At 45.8% G+C, this 26,131-nt stretch overlaps 1 protein-coding gene across 5 annotated transcripts in view; it reads right to left on the reverse strand.

Moving 5' to 3' along the window:
- The window catches only part of CADM1 (cell adhesion molecule 1), a 452,911-nt gene extending 428,239 nt beyond the window's left edge, over positions 1-24,672 (reverse strand). For 3 of the 5 annotated variants that reach the window (XM_063943277.1, XM_063943278.1, XM_063943274.1), the window contains exon 1: positions 24,540-24,671. In XM_063943277.1, coding sequence (XP_063799347.1) covers positions 24,540-24,615 — 76 coding nt within the window. In that variant the 5' untranslated portion in view covers positions 24,616-24,671. Of the gene's footprint in view, positions 1-24,539 lie in introns of all 5 variants that reach the window. The other 2 variants (XM_063943276.1, XM_063943275.1) reach the window with 1 other exon arrangement.
- Positions 24,673-26,131: the final 1,459 nt, after the last annotated feature.

Below are 26,131 nucleotides of genomic sequence, written 5' to 3' on the forward strand. Positions count from 1 at the left end.
GACAGGGGCCCCTTCAAAGTGTCGCTGTGGGGCCCACAAAGTTCTGGCTACGCTTCTTTCGTGATTTGAGACTAACTATATTAATTGCATGCAAGATCGCAGTTGCAACCTGCGACACGCCTCTGTAACGGTCAGGACACAGCTGTGTTTGAATTGCTATTCCCCTGTTATCTACCACAAACGCTCCCTGGCTGTCAATCACTATGCAAACAAATCCTCTCTGCGACCATCCCAACAAGACCATTGTAGCACATACATAACATAGCCACATGCACAGTGGCAGAAAACAAAAAGTAGCTCCACTTCGTCCATCACTGAGTCAGGCTGGGGGCAGATTCACTAGGTCTTGGAGAGAGATAAAGGGCCTAATTCAGATCTGATCGCAGCAGTAAATTTGTTAGCAGTTGGGCAAAACCATGTGCACTGCAGGGGGAGCAGATATAACATGTGCAGAGAGAGTTGAGCCCCGTACACACGGGGAGAGATGTGTGCTGAGCGATCTATCTGTGACCGCTCACCGCACATCTCTCCCCCTGCTCAGCACATCGCGATGTGTGCTAAGTGAGGGGGCGGACAAGGGTGAAATGAACGACATGCAGGCCAATCTAGAGTCAGCGAGAGTGGCGCGCGGGAACGCGCATCGCTATCGCTGTGGGGCATACACACAGAGATCCGTGCTAAAATTCTAAGCAATCCAGTCAGACTGCTAAGAATTTAAGCACTGATCTCTCCGTGTGTACCCCCCTTTAGATTTGGGTGGGGTGTGTTCAATCTGAAATCTAAATTGCAGTGTAAAAATAAAGCAGCCAGTATTTACCCTGCAAAGAAACAAAATAACCCACCCAAATCTAACGCTCCCTGAAAATGTTATATCTGCCCCCTGCACCCCCTGCAGTGCACATGGTTTTGCCCAACTGCTAACAAATTTGCTGCTGCGATCAACTCTGAATTACCCCCAAAGTGGGGAGAGATTAGCTACCAACCAATCAGCTTCTGTCATTTTTCAAACACAGCCTGTAACATGGCAGTTAGGAGCTGATTGGCTGGTACTTTGTCTCCACTTTATCATTCTCCAAGCCTTAGTACATCTGCTCCCCAGGGCCTGTAAGCTTAACCCACTCCTGTAACAGTCCTGTCCTGCAATGACGGTAACCACAAACATTTCCATCACAAGTCCAAGATCAGGGAGTAAGGGGTTAACAAAACACACAAAACCCCACAACTCAGTAAATGTCACTTGTTACATGCAGGATGGATCATTCATTAGCAAAGGGGGGACAATTCCCCCACCCGCAGGCAAAGACCTCATTCACTTAGTGCATGTACAACACAGTCATGAATGGGCACATTGTTTTGTACAGAAAAGGCCGCTACAGCCCTCCTGCTCCAGGCCCCCTCGTCCTCCAACAACCCCCTCATTTGTCAACAAAAAGTCCCTCAAAGACTCTCTTGTTCCCTCCCATAAATAGCCCCAAAATAGCACCAATTCAATTTGCTGCAGTAACATCAGGGGTGGGGGGAGGACCTGATCCAGCACGCCTAGGGGCACCAAGGCCATTACTGAAATCACTCCCATGCCAATCAAAGAGGACTTGTCTGCACGCAGAAGCAGAGGTTGCCGGCAGCACAGGAATAGCAGGCGTATGACAATCCTAGGTGCCAGGGTTCACAGCACTTTGTGACCTATATGTCACATCTGCCTGCCCTGTGATGAGCAAAGCTGTGCTTCATCCAGATACAAGCGGGAGCCATGCCTTTCATTGAATCTGCAAACAGGACAATGGGTTATACAGAGATTCTCATTTCCCAGCATATGCACATTAATGAGTAGGAGTCTCCATAGTAAGATAACCGTCACATACTAGATAAAAAAAAATATTTAAAAAAAAGCATTCTATTAAATATACCGAGCTACACCACATAAATAACAGCACAGACAGACCTACAGACAACACGTTACACTGTTTCAGTATAATAAACCCACCGCAGAGTTTGTCCATACATTGCACCAAAGGCAAGGAGATTCTAGTTTCTGTTGGATACAGGACATTTAAAAGTAATAAATAAAGTAACCAATTAGTTCAGAAAACACACACTATATATATATATATATATATATATATATATATATATATATATATATATATATATATATATATATATATATATATATATATATATATATATATATATATATATATATTCCATCCAACAGATGAAGTTGTGAAAGTTCATTTGTCTGTAATGAGACGCCAGTGCCAGCTCGCTGGTGCAAAACAGTCATTATCCAGCAGACATCAATCCTCCCCCTACTCATTTATCACTTCGCACAGAAGCATCTTCAGGATAGCGGGAAAGAGAGCAGGGAACCAGTCCAAATGCGAGAGGCCAGTCTTCTCTCTCTCGGGTTGCTGTACACATTACTCCTGACCAAAAAGGTCACGATTAAACTTACAGATGTGTCCTCATATATTTAGTCTCAATACAGCACGCAGTGTGAGACGCCTGGCACGAGCGAGTTGTCAAGTCACGTGAGGCACTGCTAGTGTCAGACTTCTGTTTTGCCGAAAATATACCCTAGTTGCTCGATGCAACTAGGATGCACCAGGGGACTGTGCAGATTGATTTGATATGAGGCACTTGTATGCCTGTGTGTTGTCCGAGTCTGTATATGAAGCACACCTGAACTTGGCATGGAAAAAAGCCACTGTATCAAAGCACTTCGTATACTAATTGAGTCACACACAGATATACAAGGGTCACATATCATTGTCCTGTGCATCCTAGTCACAAAAACCCTATGCCGATGCTAGCAGAATCTCACGTGACCTGATGTGTCACGACTGCAGCAATGATGTATGAGGACACATCTGTATTACAGTTTACTCTTGATCTACTGTACGAAGACCTAGCCGAAGGGGTCCAGCCCAGGCCCAAGAAAGTCTTATTCTCTGGGGACTATTCAGATGTTTCGAGCGCCCAGCCCGAGGCTTCACTTATGAGATACTTCTACACGCACCCTCCTGAGGGTGCACCTGGTAAAAGAGAAGCCGCAAATTCCATGCATATTGGGTGCAAAAACGTGAGCAGCATGTACTGGCCACTCAAACAATTGAATAGCTAAAGGCCCTTAGTTATAAGTGCCCGAAACAATTGAATTGCCCTCTCTGCAATGTACCTCTACCGTAAGCTTTGGCAACAGACACTTTTGCACTCGACCAAGGATTGCCCTGTTAGGGTGTTCATATATAAGCAGGCAGTGCACAGATTTATACCAAGATACCAGCATTAAAACTGTTTAAATACTGGTAAATAATATGGGTGTGGTTCATCAAATCGACAGTATCTAGGTCGACAATGTTTAGGTCGACCACTATAGGTCGACAGTCACTAGGTCGACATGGATGGAAGGTCGACAGGGTTTCTAGGTCGACAGGTCTAAAGGTCGGCATGAGGTTTTTTGTTTTTTTTTGTGTCGTATTCTTCGTAGAGTGACCGGGATCCCAAATTAGTGCACCGCGTCCCCTCGCATGGCGAGCGAACTTCGGGCATGGTGCCTTCGCTCCGCTACCGCTTCGCTCGGCACACTTTACCGTTCCAATCGTAGTCCATGTGGATCGTTAAGTATGAAAAAATTCAAAAAAAGAAAAAAAAAAGTGAAAAACCCATGTCGACCTTTAGACCTGTCGACCTAGCACATGTCGATCTAGAAACTCTGTCGACCTAGTGACTGTCGACCTAAACATTGTCGACCTAGATACTGTCGATCTTCAGACCGGATCCCAAATAATACAGAGAGCGCTACAAGAAATCTGGAAGGTGGTTGCATTGTTGTAAAACAGTTTTTACTCTTTGTAATAATGTGTTCAACGTACAGTTCTAAATGTAACCGATGGCAACGACCAAAATATCATCTGTATTAGCACTGCATATGTCCAATAACTGTAACTAAACGTAAGTGTACCGCACAAAGAGCTGCGCATACAGATCAGTGATCCCTACAGCGACCATGGGTTGAAAAGGGTGGTCTGTTCCTACTGCCAAAGGGCGGCTCAGTTCACTATGCAGCTGCAAAACCAAGACTGCATAAAAATGCTGGCAAATTAACAGAAATATGTATTTAAAAAGGGCACACGACATCTGCTTCAAAAACTCTTCCATCAATACAATTTTGGGAAACATAAAAACTAAAAATAAAAAGTACAGCACACAGGACATTAAACACAAAACGAGGGCACAGAAGGATTTGGGGGTGTTCACTGGTCGTAGATTTAGCAGCAACACACAATGTCATAGTGCAGCAACAAAGGCAAATAAGGTGTTAGCATGCATTAAAAGGGGAATTGAGACAAGGGATGAGAGCGTAATCCTGTCACTGTACAAATCATTGATACGGCCGCATCTCGAGTATTGTGTACAGTTAGGGGCACCACACTATAAAAGAGACAGATTAGAACTTGAAAAGGTTCAGAGGCGAGTGACCAAATTGATTAAGGGGTTGAAGACACTGGACTATGAGGAGAGGCTTTCTAGGTTAGATATGTTTACACTAGGAATGAAACGACTAAAGGCCCGTACACACTGGTTGATATATCGGCCGTTCTCTTGAACGGCCGATACATCGCGGGCCCGTCGGCCAGTGTGTATGGCCGATACGTCTGTGAACTCAGTCGTTCACAGATGTATCGCGTCGGCCGCGCAGCACAGCCGACGGCCAATATATCTACCGATATATTGGCGCATCGCTGTGTGTGTACGGGGCGGTCGGTCGACCGTCCGTTCACATGCTGCTGCGGCGGCCGGCGGTGATTGACAGCTGAACTGGGCGGGCATGTACACACGCCCGCCCAGTTCATGACATCAGTCCCCGACGGATCGGGCAGTGTGTATGCTCAGCACACTGCCCGATCCGTCCATAGATATATCTGCAGATCAATTGATCTGCAGATATAGCTATTAGTGTGTACCCACCTTAAGAGAAGATATGATTAATATTTACAAATATATAAAGGGGCAATATGCGGAGCTATCGGGTGATTTGTTTATTAAGAGACCTCTACACAAAACACGCGGACACCCGCTAAGGCGAGGAAATTTCGTACTCGGCGCGGGAAGGGATTCTTCACTGTAAGTGGAATATGAATATGAATATGAATATGGAATTCACTGCCAGAGAAGGTTGTAATGGCGTACTCAGTCAATGCGTTTAAAAATGGGTTAGATAAAAAGTTAGGAAAAAGATATACGAGGATATAGCCTTTAATCCAGAATAGCATAGGGAATATAATATAATTCAGGTGGAAATCGATGGACTACTGGTCTTTTTTCAAACTCACCAATTATGTTACTATGTTAATCTGCAGGAGCATAAAAGTGAATACAAAAAACAAAAATGAAAGCAAAAGTCATAAAAATAAAGTACAAATGTGTAATGCTGGAATGTTTACAGTAAAACAAAAGCCGGAAAAACTAGCACAAGCAATTAAAACACATTAAACATATACTGTATAGACAATTTTATTTTGAACACAATTTTGCTAAACACATGGACATGCTACGGTAGCGTCTGGTTACCCTTCGTGGAGAGGACCTTACCCATAAGCCCCTGGGTCCATGTCACTAACTATCTGGAATAGTAACCTGTGGCGAGCGGAGCGAGACACAGAGCCCTAAGTGCGGTGAGTGAAGCGAGCCCACGAGGGTACAATGGAGCATAGATAAAAGAAAATAACCTCAAACGGACGGCGAATGGATAAAACATTAATGTGCTCTCAGGGCGGAAGTTCTCTACTGCCCTCTAATGCTGTCACTTCCAGGTCCTGATCATGATCATGATGGGAATATAGACACAACCGACACGCTAGAGTGAAGGAACTTTGGGCCGGACTTTATTGAAAATCATTCAAGGAAATGTCGATTTCAGGCGCAGTGGAATGACTTTGCTGCTGTGCATGTGCCAAAGCAGACTGCGCACACGCAGTAAATGATTAGCGATTGCAGGTGCACAGAGGGTCAATTCACAATGTGAGTGACAGGTAGTCAGCGTTTAGGGGGGTGGTAACTGTGGTTGCAAGGAAAATATAGGGACATCAGGACCATTTGCTAGGCGTTCCCTAGTCAGCCACTTCATATTCATTTCACAGCTGGAGAGCTGCTCTGCCTTAAGCTGGGCACACACCTGTACAATCCCCTGCTGATTGGGTTAACACTCCACATCAGTGTGTCCCCGGCTTGGCCTGCTGCTGACACCAACACACCCACATAGACAATACAGATATGAATTGTCTAAGTGTGTACGGGCTTCTATAGGATTGGGAGGTCGGCACGACAAATACTAAACTGCAATTAAGATGCATCCTTCCGAACGGGGCCGCAGCAGGATCGTTAAAAGCCAATTATCGGCCAGCACTCCTGCATCGGCACTGCATACACACCTATACAATAAATGGCCGCTCTACGATATCAAAACGGGCAACAATTGTATAGGTGTGTACCCAGCTTGAGACCGCATATGGTTGCTCAGTGGCCCAATGATCCAACCGATGAGTGCCCAATGTTAACGATGCTTCCACTTATGTACGTGAGCGGTGGTTGTGAGATTCCGGCAGTGGCGACCATTGTGCGCAAGATAGCAGCAAAGTCATTGGCATATTTTCACAAGTCCACTGCAAACAATATAACAGATCCGCATAGCCCATGCATCTCCGAATCAGGCCTATTGCCCTCTGTATACATGTATGAAGTCATATTACTGGATACTGGAATACATTTTGCTGTCTCCAGGTTAAAATAAATAATAACACACTGTAAACTATCTGCAATAAAACAGCACTGTTCAACGGCTGCAGAATGAAAAGGGAAAGTGAAAGAACCAAGTGCTGAAGATTTCCACCATAAAAAGAAAAAAAATATTTATACTAAACCCATTGTGCCCTAAAATTATTTTTGTGCCAAAATAAACACTCCCACCCCTCACAAGATACAGCTATCTCTTAAAGCTGTAGACCTAATGGTTCCTGGACTTTACACTGCATATAGAAAGTGACCATTGGGGGGGAAAAAAAAAACATGGCTGACCAGTGGGTAACTGCTAGATAAACTTGTAGCTGATCGTGAAGGCCTGGGATGTACTCAGGATCCCGACGTTCAGAATCCTGTCAGGGGAATCCCGACGGATGTCGATGGTATTAGGGTTAGGCTGCGGGAGGAGACAGATTGGGTTAGAACACTCACTGCAATTTGTAGGGATTGTGACAGTCTGGATTATGCTGTCGGGATCCTGACCACTAGGATATCGTACCCAACCTGAAGGCCACATTCCATAGCCACCTCTTGAATACTAAGCATTCTCAAACTCAAGAAACTAGGAGTTGAACCCAAACAGTACGTTAGCAGTATCTCGGCAAAGGAAATTAGAAAAATTCAACACAAAGATTTAAAACCTAGTATGGTATTCTAATTAGGTGTATTTGGCCAATACAGATTCAGTTAATGAGCCCATTGAGATGTACTCATGTCAACGATCACAATGTCCACACTCAACAGGTGGACACCATAATGTTGACATGGACAATACTTGATAATTCTAGGGTTGACCTTTTGACATTTTGCAAGTGAACATCGCTGGTGCCGACATTATGGTGTCAATACAATCACAAAACATGCAAAAAACAGTCCATCTCAGCCCATATAGGTAATGCCATATAACTGGGTGCAACTTGCCCAGTGAAAACAAAGACAGAAAGACCAGGCAGCAGCTTCATCTTCTAGTAAATCCAAAGCAATATACACACATTCAGGCTTTATTACCACTATCCATTAGTGCCAAAATATTCTGCAATATCATTCAAATCAGGGAGACAATGGGCCTAATTAAGACCTGACCGTAGCCCTGCAAAATTTTGATCACACTGACATGCGGGGGGATGCCCAGCACAGGGCTAGTCAGCCCTGCATGTCAGGCCCGACACCCCCTTCCCCCTTCCATCCCCCACAAAAGCATCGCACAGCGGCAATGCTTTTGCACTTCAGGAGTAGCTCCCAGCCAGCGCAGCTTTTGCGTGCTGGCCGGGAGCTACTTGTCGCTGTCCGGCTCACAGCGGCTGCGGCCCGCCCCCCGCATGGTCCGGCCACGCCTGCGTTGGACGGACCGCGACAACAAAACGGCGTCCAAATGCTGCCATGCCGCCCCCTCCCGCCCAGCGACCGCCTCTGCCTGTCAATCAGGCAGAGGCGATCGCTAGGCAACGACAGCCGTCTGCTGTCAGCCTTGCACCGGCGCACTGTGTCGCCAGCGCATGCGCAGTTCTGACCTGATCGCTGCGATGAACTGCGGCCAGCGATCATGTCAGAATGACCCCCAATGAACAAAACCCGACATCATTAAATACATTAAAACAGCAGGTATACGTGCTCATATTATACTAGAAGCCTGACATGCACACAGTCACTAGGATGAACACTGTCACAGGACTCCCAGCTAATTTATGCTCCAGCACAGGAATAACATGCAGTTACGGAGCAGATATTGGCAGAGGATGTACACGAGCAGGACGGTGTAGGAGTAGTGTTGTGTTATCGACAAAGTCAGATATTCAGCCAATTTGTGGGACAATCTGCACAGATTTCACTGGATTGCAAAGATCAAAAACATCACCCAATTGCAACTATGCAAATGTACAAGCTACTGAACCCCTCATATGATGGGAATGGGAGACTCATCCAACCAGACAGTCTGAACACAACAATTCCAGCTGGGTGTCGATGATGGGATCACACTTTGTACATTAGGTGACCAGCCAAATCTTACCAGACTGAAACAGTCATTGGGACCAGATGCTGCTTGTTTCTTCTATAAAGATTGTCGATTTCAATTGTTGCTGCTGGTTCTTCTCTTTGCCAACATTTGGACAAGTCTGTATTTATCCTGTTATGGATTGTGAATAATGTTCTATTTTTTGAAAGTATATTGTCTCTCTTAAATATACATTATCATTTATTTACTAACATTTATGTACAGATGCGTCCTTATACATCTAGATGCAATACGCCGCGCAGCGCAAGATGCCGTAAGATCCCATGACACTCTACTAGCGCCAAGCGTCTTTTTTTCTTTTTTTTTTGCTAAAAATGTGTCATTGCTGCAATGTGGCTAGGATGCACGAGGAGACTGTGCGGATTCATTTGATTTATGACACTTACATATTGTGTAACTGAGTCTGTATGCGGAGCACAACAGAACTTGTATTGGAAAATGCTGTGGCTGCTACACTGTAGCACTTCCTATACAGATTCAGTGAGTCAGCTGTACACAGATGTACAAGTGTTGCACATCAAATGAATCAGCACTATCTCGCGGTGCATCCTATACACATAGCGTTGTGGTTTAGATGCATGTTGGGCAACGGAATGCAAACAAAGTCACCCAATGCTAGCAAAGTCTCATGGGTCCCAGCGCAGAGAGGGGCTGTTTGGTGCGACCGCAGCAAAGATGCATGAGGACACGTCTGTACAGATGTAGCCACCTTTATCTTGAGTGGCCGCGGCGGTTGGCCCGTTCGACCATACGCAGCGCACTGTGGCGTAGCGAGGCGCGCATAGCCACAGAGAGGCTATCTAATCGCACGGAGACAGACATTTGACGTTTGGCGTTACCTTTACGTGTAATACCTGCGATCAGCCACCAGATGTCGCTTTTTACAATCACCACTGCGCATGCGTGTGGTCTCCCGTAAAATACAATACTGACATACATAATAAGGACTACTTTACTAAGGCGTCTCATTACGCTGCATACAGCAAATACTGTACTCATTACGCTGCATTATTTAATACAGTACTGTACAGTATATACAGTACGACACCGACGCAAATACAGTAGTACAGCATACAGTATATGATCCATCTACAATACTTTATGAATACTGTATGTGAGCGTCCGAGTCCCGCAGACAAAACACAGTACTGTAAAACCAGTAGTGTACACTGTCGCAAATGGATGTGTGTTACAAGTTCACTATTGCCTCTCAAGATTAGGAATTTTCTACAGTATGTTATCGTCTTAATCCCGTAGCCATTACAGCATAATCAAAACCAACGGATTTATACATTTGTCTGCGGCGAAGTGGTGAAGTGTTTCGCTTCCTATACTCAGAGTCCAGGGTTCGATTCCTTAAGTACTAATGCATGTTACTGTAGTTTTTTTCACACTTTATTATTTTTTTTATTCACCCCCACCTCGTGGCAGGCAGCAGTTGGGTATGGAATGAGAAATGGCATAAGCTGTGCAGGCTACGGGGCGATGCTGAAGGAGCGTCACAATCCCCTAGCCAAAATACACAGATACTGTAAGCGTATACTGTAAGATACTGTAAGCGTGAGATACTGTATTGAGCTAGGGGATTGTGACGCTCCTTCAGCATTGCCCCCTGAACTGTGAAATGTACAGTATGCCATATTGTATCTCACTACATATCCGAGCGCTGCCACGTGCTGGGAGTTCACGGTCGGCGGCCATTTTGTCAGGTTGCTAAGCGATCCAGCTCGGTATACCGTAATGTGCATAGACCTCGCTTATCCCAATGTAATTGAGCTAGGGGATTGTGACGCTCCTTCAGCATCGCCCCGTAGCCTGCACAGCTTATGCCATTTCTCATTCCATACCCAACTGCTGCCTGCCACGAGGTGGGGGTTCAGGAGGTGGGGGTTCATGGGTAGTGGTCGTTTTGACAGTGTGCTATGCGATTGAGTCCGGTGTACCGTAATACTGTATGCAATCCTACAGTAGCTTATCCCTCCCCTGTGTATTTTGGCTAGGGGATTGTGACGCTCCTTCAGCATTGCCCCCTGAACTGTGAAATGTATGCCATATTGTATCTCACTACATATCCGAGCGCTGCCACGTGCTGGGAGTTCACGGTCGGCGGCCATTTTGTCAGGTTGCTAAGCGATCCAGCTCGGTATACCGTAATGTGCATAGACCTCGCTTATCCCAATGTAATTGAGCTAGGGGATTGTGACGCTCCTTCAGCATTGCCCCCTGAACTGTGAAATGTATGCCATATTGTATCTCACTACATATCCGAGCGCTGCCACGTGCTGGGGGTTCACGGTCGGTGGCCATTTTTAGTGTGCATAGAACTCGCATTTGTAAAGCACGGTGTTTTCCTCCGCCTCCTGCTAGCCTGTTGCCCTTCCCCCATGGGAGCCTGCACAGATCATGCAGTAGACAGGGAGGGAATGCAGGTCATGTGCAATACACAAACGCCCACTGTAGTACTATTTTGCTCACTTACAGTACCGTACTGTACTGTAGGTTGCATTTAGCGTAAAGAATCGCTCCTGCAGATGTACTTTGATTTATGTGAAACCTGTGTGCATCCTTCCATTGGATGTACTGTATTGGAGATAATTTTTTTTTTTTTAAAGTGAATGTCACGGGAACACATTAAAAATAAGGTTGGCACTTCCTTCCCATTGGTGTTGGTTTACAGTATGCCGTAGTGTACTCGGACGCTCATGTAATTGCATTTCAAAGGCACAGTATTTTCCATCGTCTCCCCCCTACCCCCATCGCCCTTCCCCCCTGGGGGCCTGCACAGGGAGGAAATTCAGGTCCTGTGCAATACACAAACGCTGAAGATCTACTGTACAGTACTGTTTTGCTCAGTTGGTAGCGTCAGAATACACTCATTTCATTCCCGCTGTTTAGGTGCATTTAGCGTAAAGAATCGCTCCTGCAGATGTACTTTGATTTATGTGAAACCTGTGTGCATCCTTCCATTGACTGTCTTACAATGTAAATAAAATAATACAGTGCATTATTACAGAAAAAAAAAAAAAAAAGAAAGAAAGCACATCAGGTCTCGAACCCTGGACTCCCAGCGAGGGAGGTGGGAGCCTTCACCCCTAGCCCACGACGCCTCATGAGAGATTTCCAATTTCATGTGTGAAAGTACTGCAAACAGCGCCCGGCCCCCGCCCCATTGCTGTTGGTTTATGCCTTAGAGGACTCGGACGCTCGCATTTGTAAAGCACGGTGTTTTCCTCCGCCTCCTGCTAGCCTGTTGCCCTTCCCCCATGGGAGCCTGCACAGATCATGCAGTAGACAGGGAGGGAATGCAGGTCATGTGCAATACACAAACGCCCACTGTAGTACTATTTTGCTCACTTACAGTACCGTACTGTACTGTAGGTTGCATTTAGCGTAAAGAATCGCTCCTGCAGATGTACTTTGATTTATGTGAAACCTGTGTGCATCCTTCCATTGGATGTACTGTATTGGAGATAATTTTTTTTTTTTTAAAGTGAATGTCACGGGAACACATTAAAAATAAGGTTGGCACTTCCTTCCCATTGGTGTTGGTTTACAGTATGCCGTAGTGTACTCGGACGCTCATGTAATTGCATTTCAAAGGCACAGTATTTTCCATCGTCTCCCCCCTACCCCCATCGCCCTTCCCCCCTGGGGGCCTGCACAGGGAGGAAATTCAGGTCCTGTGCAATACACAAACGCTGAAGATCTACTGTACAGTACTGTTTTGCTCAGTTGGTAGCGTCAGAATACACTCATTTCATTCCCGCTGTTTAGGTGCATTTAGCGTAAAGAATCGCTCCTGCAGATGTACTTTGATTTATGTGAAACCTGTGTGCATCCTTCCATTGACTGTCTTACAATGTAAATAAAATAATACAGTGCATTATTACAGAAAAAAAAAAAAAAAAGAAAGAAAGCACATCAGGTCTCGAACCCTGGACTCCCAGCGAGGGAGGTGGGAGCCTTCACCCCTAGCCCACGACGCCTCATGAGAGATTTCCAATTTCATGTGTGAAAGTACTGCAAACAGCGCCCGGCCCCCGCCCCATTGCTGTTGGTTTATGCCTTAGAGGACTCGGACGCTCGCATTTGTAAAGCACGGTGTTTTCCTCCGCCTCCTGCTAGCCTGTTGCCCTTCCCCCATGGGAGCCTGCACAGATCATGCAGTAGACAGGGAGGGAATGCAGGTCATGTGCAATACACAAACGCCCACTGTAGTACTATTTTGCTCACTTACAGTACCGTACTGTACTGTAGGTTGCATTTAGCGTAAAGAATCGCTCCTGCAGATGTACTTTGATTTATGTGAAACCTGTGTGCATCCTTCCATTGGATGTACTGTATTGGAGATAATTTTTTTTTTTTTAAAGTGAATGTCACGGGAACACATTAAAAATAAGGTTGGCACTTCCTTCCCATTGGTGTTGGTTTACAGTATGCCGTAGTGTACTCGGACGCTCATGTAATTGCATTTCAAAGGCACAGTATTTTCCATCGTCTCCCCCCTACCCCCATCGCCCTTCCCCCCTGGGGGCCTGCACAGGGAGGAAATTCAGGTCCTGTGCAATACACAAACGCTGAAGATCTACTGTACAGTACTGTTTTGCTCAGTTGGTAGCGTCAGAATACACTCATTTCATTCCCGCTGTTTAGGTGCATTTAGCGTAAAGAATCGCTCCTGCAGATGTACTTTGATTTATGTGAAACCTGTGTGCATCCTTCCATTGACTGTCTTACAATGTAAATAAAATAATACAGTGCATTATTACAGAAAAAAAAAAAAAAAAGAAAGAAAGCACATCAGGTCTCGAACCCTGGACTCCCAGCGAGGGAGGTGGGAGCCTTCACCCCTAGCCCACGACGCCTCATGAGAGATTTCCAATTTCATGTGTGAAAGTACTGCAAACAGCGCCCGGCCCCCGCCCCATTGCTGTTGGTTTATGCCTTAGAGGACTCGGACGCTCGCATTTGTAAAGCACGGTGTTTTCCTCCGCCTCCTGCTAGCCTGTTGCCCTTCCCCCATGGGAGCCTGCACAGATCATGCAGTAGACAGGGAGGGAATGCAGGTCATGTGCAATACACAAACGCCCACTGTAGTACTATTTTGCTCACTTACAGTACCGTACTGTACTGTAGGTTGCATTTAGCGTAAAGAATCGCTCCTGCAGATGTACTTTGATTTATGTGAAACCTGTGTGCATCCTTCCATTGGATGTACTGTATTGGAGATAATTTTTTTTTTTTTAAAGTGAATGTCACGGGAACACATTAAAAATAAGGTTGGCACTTCCTTCCCATTGGTGTTGGTTTACAGTATGCCGTAGTGTACTCGGACGCTCATGTAATTGCATTTCAAAGGCACAGTATTTTCCATCGTCTCCCCCCTACCCCCATCGCCCTTCCCCCCTGGGGGCCTGCACAGGGAGGAAATTCAGGTCCTGTGCAATACACAAACGCTGAAGATCTACTGTACAGTACTGTTTTGCTCAGTTGGTAGCGTCAGAATACACTCATTTCATTCCCGCTGTTTAGGTGCATTTAGCGTAAAGAATCGCTCCTGCAGATGTACTTTGATTTATGTGAAACCTGTGTGCATCCTTCCATTGACTGTCTTACAATGTAAATAAAATAATACAGTGCATTATTACAGAAAAAAAAAAAAAAAAGAAAGAAAGCACATCAGGTCTCGAACCCTGGACTCCCAGCGAGGGAGGTGGGAGCCTTCACCCCTAGCCCACGACGCCTCATGAGAGATTTCCAATTTCATGTGTGAAAGTACTGCAAACAGCGCCCGGCCCCCGCCCCATTGCTGTTGGTTTATGCCTTAGAGGACTCGGACGCTCGCATTTGTAAAGCACGGTGTTTTCCTCCGCCTCCTGCTAGCCTGTTGCCCTTCCCCCATGGGAGCCTGCACAGATCATGCAGTAGACAGGGAGGGAATGCAGGTCATGTGCAATACACAAACGCCCACTGTAGTACTATTTTGCTCACTTACAGTACCGTACTGTACTGTAGGTTGCATTTAGCGTAAAGAATCGCTCCTGCAGATGTACTTTGATTTATGTGAAACCTGTGTGCATCCTTCCATTGGATGTACTGTATTGGAGATAATTTTTTTTTTTTTAAAGTGAATGTCACGGGAACACATTAAAAATAAGGTTGGCACTTCCTTCCCATTGGTGTTGGTTTACAGTATGCCGTAGTGTACTCGGACGCTCATGTAATTGCATTTCAAAGGCACAGTATTTTCCATCGTCTCCCCCCTACCCCCATCGCCCTTCCCCCCTGGGGGCCTGCACAGGGAGGAAATTCAGGTCCTGTGCAATACACAAACGCTGAAGATCTACTGTACAGTACTGTTTTGCTCAGTTGGTAGCGTCAGAATACACTCATTTCATTCCCGCTGTTTAGGTGCATTTAGCGTAAAGAATCGCTCCTGCAGATGTACTTTGATTTATGTGAAACCTGTGTGCATCCTTCCATTGACTGTCTTACAATGTAAATAAAATAATACAGTGCATTATTACAGGGAAAAAAAAAAAAAAGAAAGAAAGAAAGCACATCAGGTCTCGAACCCTGGACTCCCAGCGAGGGAGGTGGGAGCCTTCACCCCTAGCCCACGACGCCTCATGAGAGATTTCCAATTTCATGTGTGAAAGTACTGCAAACAGCGCCCGGCCCCCGCCCCATTGCTGTTGGTTTATGCCTTAGAGGACTCGGACGCTCGCATTTGCTAGTCCTCCATTCCCATTATGCATTAGCGAACTCAGACGCTCATATATTTTAAAAGCACGGTGTTTATACATTGTACTGTACATTCTTCCTTTTACACAATTACTGTAGTTGCGTCTCCATACACATACTGTACAGTACTCCATACTTTTTTCCACCGCCTCCCGTTACGCCTACAGTATTGCCAGAGCTGTAGATCAATCCGCCGCTATACTGTACGATCGAAAGTACTGGATTAGTGGAGCATTAGCGACACAGTGGTGGAGATGTGTAATGCATGATGAGTATCTAGATCGTCTCAACGCGCCTGCCTGTGATGAAACTCAGCTATCGCATTAGCGTGGCTAGACGCCCGTCTCGGCGGAGAAACAGTCAAGATAAAGGTGGCTACATCTGTATGTAGCATCAACATATTTCATTGCGCTTACAACTGGGAACAAAAAAAAAAAAAAAAAACACTAATAAAACAAGTGTAATAACAGACAAAGAGCCTACACACACTGGCCACCTTATTAGGAACACTTTCTAGTACTGGGTAGAACTCCACTCTCGCACCCAGAACGGTCCGAATTCAACAAGAGGCTGTTAAAACGAAAACGGACATTCAGACAAGTTTGTTTTAATCATTTTATCTGTATGACTTTATGTCCCATTTCCAGTGTTTGGGAGCAAATGGTCAATTGTACCCATACATTACAAGTAGTGATGATCGGATTAGGTTTTACTCGGTTCTCAAAACGGCATCTTATTGGCTCACGGATGTCACGTGTTTTGGATAGCCAATAAGATGCCATTTTGAGAACAGAGTAAAACCAAATCCGCTCATCACTAATTACAAGAGTTTCCTTGCAATCAGCAAACTAGTTGGCTGATTGGAAAAGGTAATCTTTAGGGTCCCATAAGGACCGGTTTGTTAAACTGAGAGATTCTTGTCCATACTGACATGACAGCATCATGCAGTTGCTGCAAATTTGTTGGCTGCAAATCCATGCTTGAGCACAGGTTATAATACCAAAATAACCTGTGCTGAAGTATGGATATACTTAAGCTTGGACGGTTAATGTGCTTTAGGACAGAATTTGAGCAGCACTGCTCTACTGAACTGAGATATGGTGACTGCGGAGGCCATTGGGGTACGCTGAATTCAAGCTTCAGAGGACATGCCCTTTATGAAATGTAGCCTTGTAATGCTAGAAGTAGCTACTAGCAGAGGAGTATATGAAGGCCATTAAGGGATGCACATGGACAGTGGTCCTAAATGTGTACTAAGAAAACATTACCCACACTATTACACCGCCAGCGCCCTGAACATTGGCACAAGGTAGGATGGATCCATGTCATTTATTTCAAAATCTGTCCGTACCATCTGCATGTTGCAGCAGAAATGGAGATTCGTCACACCAGGCAAAGTTCATCCAACATTTAACTGTGTCCACTGTAGTGTCCTGATCTTTATTGACAGGAGTAGAACCCGATGTGGTGTTCTGCTGCTGAAGCCCATCTCAAGGTTTAACGTGCCCTGCAGGCAGATCTCTTCTCCAGATTGCCGTTAACGCATGGTTATACGAGTTACCGTTAGCTTGAACCAGTCTGGCCATTCTCCTCATGCCTTTCTCATAAGCAAGGTGTTTTCGCCCACAGGACTGCCGTTCAATGCATGAATTTTGTTTTGTGCAGCACTCTCTGTAATCTCTAGAAATTGTAGTGCATGAAAATCCCAGATCAGCAGTTTCCAAGATACACAGACCACCCCCGTCTGACACCAACAATTATTCCAAGGACGAAGTCAAATAGACTAAATTTCTTCCCAAATCTGGTGTTTGGTCTGAACAACAACGTAAACTCTTGACCATGTCAGCATCCTTTTCTGCACTGAATGCTGCCATATAATAATGGATTAGATACTGAATTTGCATTCAAGCGCTGGTGTACATAACATAGTATACATAAATACAAATCAGTAAAAACAGTACATTTTTAGCCAATCACGCATTCTTTTGCTCAAGACAACCAACACCTCACAATATTCAGTAGTATTTTAGAAGGTCTGGGCAGAACTTCTTTTACAGGAATATGATCATACTCTAGCATTGAGCCACTGCAAAATGTACTTGTATACAATCATATTACTCATTTCACTCAGTATTGCATGATGGTCATTAAAATGTACTCTAATATTTTGTGCAGGCACTAAAACACACTTTGCATTATATGGCGGTCACTAAGATGATCTCTGATTTGTATGGCAATCATTAGAATGACCTCTACATTGTTCACTAATCAGATAGAACCGTGTTGTATTTCTTTAGAGTTCCTTGATGTACCTTAACAATGACTATGTAAATCTGCACGGTTTTCGTCACTCACACATTTCCATTGAGGTTTGCTGGTAGTAGAGCCCCACTCCGTCCAAAAGTTGCCAGCAAACCCTCTGTTATATGCAGATTTTAAAAAGTATGGCACATACTACTCATTGCTTCAACTTTTAGAAAAAAACAAAAAAAAAAAAAACCCTTCTTTACAACAGACCTGAATAGAACAGAACATAAAAGGCTTATTTTGTGCCTAGCTTTTCGGAGCTATTGATGCATCACTACAATTGTCAAAAAGTTTCTGCTGGCTTCTAATAGAATAGGCTTCTGTATGCTACATAAAGCTAGCCATACACTGCATTATGATAGTGCAAACCAGTCCAACAAATGTATGACGATCGCTCACAAACCGAAAATTGTTCTGTTCGTTTTTCAAACCAACCCAATCCAGAGGTGTCAACTGGTCTGGTGACACCCAGTGCGCACTCCATACCCCCATCACCACACGCCGGAAGTGCGCTCAACTGAGAAGGGGCTGTGGCCTTGTGGGAAATCCAGATTGCATTACTCCGGGGGCATGTCCAGCATCCCTGAAGATGCTAGACTGCCCCCCTGGAGACTAGTGCTTGCACTATCGGCTCCTCCTCTGTGACCGGTGTCGGCATTTTGGTGTCACCCCCTTCCGCGAGTGACACCCATGTGCGTCCCGCAGCCACATAGTGACGCCACTGGTCCTATCCGCAAAAGCACTGTTCAGCCAACTTCAGGTTGTGAATGGAGACTGCCTCCATATACCGTGTAGTGTATGGAAGTGCTCCAAGGGATAGATTTGCTAAGCTTCCAAAACAGACAAGTGGTGGTATTGCCCCCCCCCCCCCCCCCCATAGTATTTTCTCTCACCCCTCTCCTTGTCGGCTGGACTCCTGCTTCGTGCTGACAGTAACAATCCCTCTAACTCAGTACCCCATCCTATCGTTCACGTTTCATATTTAGGCTCAAACAGAATCCGGCCATGGTAAACCTAGGAGCGTGACCTGCTTTTCACCCATCCTCATGCATGAGACAGCTAAAGTACTTTCTCCTGCTCTTATCGTAGCCCATCAAAGTTACTGTTACAGGCTACTCGCTTCCTCTGTATAGACTGGCTATGTTCCAATCTATTATAAATGCTTCAGCAATTCTTATACAACGCTAATCCTGATCCTCAAGCCCCACTCCATTGTGTCATTCTCTATACTGTTGCCTGTCACACACAGAATATAAATCAAAAACTCATAAAGCCCTTAACAATACCATCCCTGCTAACATTACCTCTCGCACAGACTGATACACACCCAGACATAACCTGTGCCCCACAGATAACCTCTTTCCTCTGCTTCATATCAGATCACCCCTTTAGGATTTCTCCTGTGCTGCATCTATCAACATCCAGACACTCACACAGTATCACAGGGAAGCTAAATGCTTCTCCTCCAGCCAACCAAAACCTGGCTCTGTAAACACTACACCCACTTGTCTGATCCCTTAAACTATTCTCGCCTCTAGCACTACAAACAGGTTTATATACAGTACAATAACCGCTATATATATATATATATATATATATATATATATATATATATATATATATATATATATATATATATATATATATATATACACATACATACACACACATCAGTTCTAGTCTGTGAGCTACCTCAGATTCCTCCTTCCTCATGTTTCAATCCCCTCTTTCCTTAGGCTGCAAATTCATTCCAGCACAGAGTGGAATTCTATTGTTTCCTAATGCCCTGTAACTGTTAGATGGGGGTTGCCATTGTCATAATGGCCTGCACATTTTGCTTACTCTGCACCACACCGTGAGAGACATTAGCACTATACAAATCTATAATCCACTTCTACACAAGTCATGCCAGACAAGCAGCCATTTGGCCCAATTCAGGTAGCAACCTTCTGAAACTCTGTAAATATTTCACACTTATTCCCATCAACATTAAATAGGTATACCCACCTATCTCATTTGGGTCCCCATTTATCAAGACTTGGAGAGTGATAAATAGCACGGTGATAAAGTACCAGCCAACCAGCTCCTAACTTCCACGTTACAGGCTGTGTTTGCTATTTATCACTCTCCAAGGCTTGATAAATCTGGGCCTTGGTTAGCATGATATACTAAGACTCTACAGTTAAATCCCCCCAAAAAGTATACTTTGTGTCATCAGATTTAAATACATGTATACAAGACCCAGTCCTCCAGCGGCTGTGGAACTACAAATCCCAGCATGCACTGACAGTTTTTCTATTAGATCATGCTGGGAAATATAGTTCCACAGCAGCTGCAGCAACGCATATTGTATAACCCTGAGTTACACCTTACGTCGGCATCAATCACAGCTGTCATACATCAAAACAGATTTTTTTTTTCTCTCTCTCTCTCTGCTGAATAACATACTTACCTTCCCAACCAATTAAGTGCATTTAACTCATTCTCTCAATCTCAATGAGACTTTTAAAAATAATAATTATGATTATCTCTCATTACTTCAGTCATGAGTAAAGGTGGTCAGAATCGTAACTGAAATAATAGCCGCGCTCTATATAGATGTAAGTCTTGTGCGATACTCCCTGCTGCACATCTCAGACTCCCACAACTGTTGCTCATAGCTACAGTCTCAGCCTGAATTTCAACTGCAAACACAATGCGTGCAACTGATTATTTCTGCAATAGTAAAAGAAAGCAGGACCAAAATAAGCACAAATCATTTACATGGTAATACAAAGGCAGCAGCAAAGAGGCGAGTATGTGAGAGGAAACCATTTCCGCCTAGTAGAAGCAGGTATGCCTCTGTTCTACCATCAAAAGGGTGATGCAGAATTATTGTTACTAATGAGTGGTAGAGGAACACACTGAAACTGCGATGCTTTGTGAAGACAGAATAGGAAGGTACAGGGGGAAAAAAATAGCAAGTTGGCGTAAAAACACCCTTCATGTGACAAGCAGAACACAAAGACACTTTGCTTACAGAACTTGACCTACATCCTTCCAAATCTTCAATGTTTTGTAGGATCATTTAAAAGTGGTAAATCAAAAACATCAAATTCGTAAACAGAAATAAATGATGTCCAATATATTAACAGGACCCCTTTTCTTATCCTCAACACCTGAAAAGGACTGTTCAACAACTTTCAACTAATACCCCTTTCAGACTGACAATAGCCGGATCGCACCCGAGGTGCTTCCCAGGTGAGACCCTTTCAGACTTGCGGCCCGACGGGCATATTGCCAGGTTGGTGACGTTACCGCTGACGCTACCGGTACTTGGAGATAATCATCTCCAAGCACCCGCCTCCTCCTATGTAGAGAACGGGTGCCGGGTCGCCTTGATCCGGTTTACCCGTTCACACTGCACCGCATCCCGGGACGATTCCGGATTCAACCCAGGTCGAAACCTGGGATAAAATGCCGGGAAGCACGACCCAGGATATTCTTTCAGGACCCTTTAACACTGAGCAAATTCTCAGGTTGATGCGCGTTCATGTGCAATAACCAGGGAAATATTTGTCAGTGTGACAGGGGTATTACTGACTCGCAGAACTGGGGACTTTGGTTCAGTACAAACTATAGCACAGTCAGGGTCCTGGAGACTGCATTATGTGCGGAGGGTTTTAAATGGGTACCCAGTTTCCTCCCACAGTCCAAAAACATACTGGTAGGTTAACGGGCTGATCTGACCCTAGTGTACAGTAGGACTGTTTGCCTGTAGTAGAGAAGTAAGCTTGTGTGCACCATTGCTGCGGGGGCAGTTTGGATAGACATCTCTCTTATCGTACATCAGTGCATAATGATAGAGAAAAGATAACAATAAAGGGAGAGAAAACCTTTTAGCTCAGTGTTATAACAAATTAACATGTAGCATTGATGTCACAGTAATACTTGGCAGTAGGGTTAAAAAATATATAGGAGGTACCAAATGGACAAAACAGGAGAACGCTACAGTATAACGAGCGAAGAAAGATTTTATTCAGCAACGGCTAAAGGGTGGGCAAGGGCTCTGCAGGGACTGCATCTGCGTGATGGACAGGGGAGCTCGAGAAGTATTTTCTCTGTTTTTGTTCTCCAAATGCACACACTGCCCTCTTGATTCAGAGCCGTGCCAGAACAGTTGCAGCGTGAATGTAGAAGAGCGACCTGAATAAAGCTTCATAGCCGCAAAGACAAAAAAATGACTGGTGAAAACTGCCCCATTTGAGCAGTCCTTCCATATCTGTCCCTGCTTTGCTGCTGCTAAGACTGAAAAAACCACCAAGACTTCATAATCATATCTAACAAGAGTAGAGGCAAAGATATTAATATATATTTTTTAGCAGCCAGACATGAAAAGAAGCTGAAGCCAGCAGCTTTCTGCAGACACTTTGCATACACATTACACAAGCATCCGGATTGACGGAGAAGGAATGAGGCTGCAGGAACACAACAGGGATGAATGGGAAAGGACAGAGCTGAGAAAACACAGGAATATTAACAAAACACGTCCTCATACTGGAATTAAAGGATTCGAAACGAACAATACGGACATAAAATCTCACATATATCTCCCTCCCCCACTTGAAAACCATCCCCCTGCTGAATCCAGTCCTCCCCATTTACACTCTGTGCCCCCAGGGAAGGAGGGGGTAGTCCAAGCAACAGTTAGAAATCATTCACACCTAAACCTTAAAAGTAAATAGAGGTTCCGTGTTGCAAATCTGTAAATCTTGTTATGGTACAGAAACTGTCTCTTACTACGTACTGAGGAATAGAATATAGAATTATATATTTTGCCACTGAACCCAACAGGATGCATAAGGAGACGTATTGAACCCAGCAGGGATGGTAAAAAGAGATCTCGAGCAACAAAGTGGTGTACAAATACAGACGTAAAGCAAACCACCCTATGCAGTGCTTAGGCACATTCATACGTTATACATGTACTACGCAGTGATTTATCCATCTCATCAATATACTGTAGTAGACGCAGCAACAGAACAGGATTAGAATGACACACAGTGCTCGGATATCCACAACACACTGTCAATTCACAAGAGCAGGGTATCGAGACCTATTCCCCAATTAAAGTTCAGGGTTCTAGTTTCAGTAATTCACACATTGGTACAACCAAGAATAGGTTCAGACCCCATAATGCACAGTGTAGTAATCAGTTTGCCATCTTGTTATATAAACATAGTGGCTGCCTAACCAATTCCATCCCCAGTACAACAACACTGGCTATGCAACAAGTGGATGTCTGAAAGACCGGGTTAATATAGATTCCATTCCCTTCATGTTCCTCCTGTTCACTCTTACCCTCCTATCTACCCATTCCTCTCTCTCTCCTGTTCCCGATTACCCTCCCTTCTCTCTCTCCCCCTTTCTCTTTTGTTCTTCTCCTTTCATCTTCTTTCCCTCTCATCTTCCTGATCCTTCCATCTCTCTTTCATGTGAATCTCTTTCCTCTCTGGCTATCCTCCCTTTGCTCACACTCCCACCCTCATCACTCATTTTACCTCTCACCCTGTACTACTTGCTCTCTCCATTTCCCTCGTCAGCCCCATGCTTTCTTTACCCACATTTCTGCACAGGGGTCTATACACATTCTGCTTTACACAATTTCAATATTCCAAGTGGTTTCTTTCTTAACATTCTACCATTATTTTTTACTTGTTATGTCTGTTCTCATCTTCCAGCTCTCCCAGATCAGTCTTCCCATTCATTTCTGCTTCCACCAATACACTTCTGCCCCCATGTAAATGTATATGCCCTTTTTCCCCCACTCAGCCCTCTCTCCCTTCTGCATGACACCACCAATGCCTTTCTCCCTCATGTTACCCTCAATCCTATGCATTTACCCTGTACTACTTTTCTGCCCACATTTTGCTCCCTGTGCCCCCCCCCCCCCCCCATAAATCCCTTCATGGTGTCCCATGCAGACTTCTTTCGTTCTCCGCACCTGATCCACTTGCCCGTTTCCCTCTACTTTCAACATATTTAATTTTGCACCACTTTCCCAAATGCATTATAGATTTCCCAATTTGTTTTTCACTCAACCAAGTCCTCCCCCATTATCCTACCCCATGACCCACTGTTCTCCTGCCCCATCTCCCTCCTTCTCCTACCCCATCACCCACTGTTCTGCCCCACCCCCTCTGTTCTTCTGCCCCATCTCCCCCCCCCCCCGTTCACCTGCCCTATCTACCCTGCCTTCTCCTGCCCCAAACTCATCCCCCACACCACATACACACCCGCCCCCTTTCTGCACCATCTGCCCCTCTCCATCCCCTGCCCCATCCCCTCTCTCTGCTTCCTTCCCTCTCTTCCAGGATGCTGCCTCTCTCCCTCCATCCCTCTCTCTCCCCTCCAGGCTGCCGCCTCTCCCTCTCCCGCATTCCTCTCCCCTCTCTCCGGCTCCCCCTGGCTCACATTCCCGGTAATCTCTCAGTTTAGCGCCATAAATTACTCCAACACCATGGACAGCGGCGGCGGGGTCCCGGGAATCAGAGCTCTGCGCTGCCGCCCCGCAGTCCCCCCAGTTCCCGACTGCCCCGCTCTCCTCCCCCAGGTGCCTGCGCTCCTTTCCAGGGGTGCTCTCCCAAGGTGTGCTCCCCCCTGACCTCCTCCCCGCTCTCCCGGTCCCCGGTACCTGGCTGCAGTGATCCGACTCGGAGCCCGCTGACCAGGAGGAGGAAGAGGAGAGCGGCTCCGGGCTGACTCGCCATGTTCGGCACCTGCTTCACTGTGCAGCGGCTTCTGCTCTGGGATAATCACATGCTAATCATATGCTAATGTATGCAGAAGGGGGGCCGTCCACGGCAACAAGACACGCCCTCCCCGGGCCACCCACTGACGTCGCACATGGGGCGTGCCCACGTGACGTCACATCGATCTCTGAACCGCTCCGACCACGTGTGTGATACACAGTGACAAACAGGGAGAGGAGGGAGAGGAGGGAGGAGGAGGAGGGGAGGACTGCAGAGCCGTGTGTGCTGGGAGGAGGGGGCTCACACACACACACACACACAGCGCAGGGAAGGGGGAGTAGGAGAACTCTGGGAGTCTGCTGCATGTCCCCGTCACTATGTGTGACCCGGAGATCTGTGCAGCACGCCGGCAGAGCTAGGCAGGGGTCACAGGCACTGAGGATAATGGTGACAGTAGTGACGTCTGCTGCTCCCTGTGATCAAGGATTGTAATCTGCCTGTCTGTTTATGCATTATATGATTATTGTTATTATTTGATGTGTAAGGTGCCACAATTTTGGTGCCGCACAAAGATATAAAACTGACAATAGTATCAGTGCATTAACAGTTTACTTTTTATAGTCAACACTTTGGCGTATACTGGCGTATGGCAGGAAAGGCTCTGCGTCACCTCACTGCACGTGACTGACAGGCGGCAGGGTGCATGGCATCAGGGGTGTATCTACCTATTGGCCAGGATGGCACTCGCCAGGGGCGCCAGGCAAGGAGGGGGCGCCACCTTGCTGTGCCACCCGCGGCCAAAGGATAGAAAAGCAGTACTGTCAGACTGTTGTGAGAGTTTGTTACTGCTGGAGCGGCGCTGGTGTCCGGCAGCACCGCACTTGTAATCAGACTCAAAATAAACTACAACTCCCAGCAGCCCTTGTTGCTGGGAGCTCCCGGCAGCAAGGGCTGCTGGGAACTGTAGTTTATTGTGAGTCTGATTACAAGTGCGGTGCTGCCGGACACTAGTCTGATCATTAGTGCAGTGCGGTGCTGACGGACACCGGTGCCACGCTGGCAGTCTCTGACCAGGTACACAGCAATTGTTATATAGCACAGTGTTATAGATCTATTTGTTGTTGAAGATAATAAAAAAGTGTCAGTGTTTAGGAGAAGGGACTGTAGTACCTAGAAAACTACACAATTTTCATGCATGTTAGATGTAAGTAAGCATAGGTGTGCGCAGGGGGGGTGCCTGGTGCGCACAGGCACCCCCTAATGTCCAGCACCCCGATCTCACATGCCTGATGCAGCGATCGCCAAGCAGGCTGATTACTGTCCCCTCTGCGCTGCACCCTGTCAGGACTGCATTACTGACTGGACGCCTGGGTTAATCAAGGGTGCCACTGCCACTGGTTTTCAAAACTCCTGGCTCCATCTCCATGTACAAAAACTGCATGATGTGACATGATGACGTCATGCTGCTCGCACGCCCACCCGTCACACATGCCACACGCCCACCTCTCTCCTTCTATGCCAACGCCAGCCACTG

The sequence above is a fragment of the Pseudophryne corroboree genome, chromosome 10 (assembly GCF_028390025.1).
Source record: "Pseudophryne corroboree isolate aPseCor3 chromosome 10, aPseCor3.hap2, whole genome shotgun sequence".
Lineage (NCBI taxonomy): Eukaryota > Metazoa > Chordata > Amphibia > Anura > Myobatrachidae > Pseudophryne > Pseudophryne corroboree.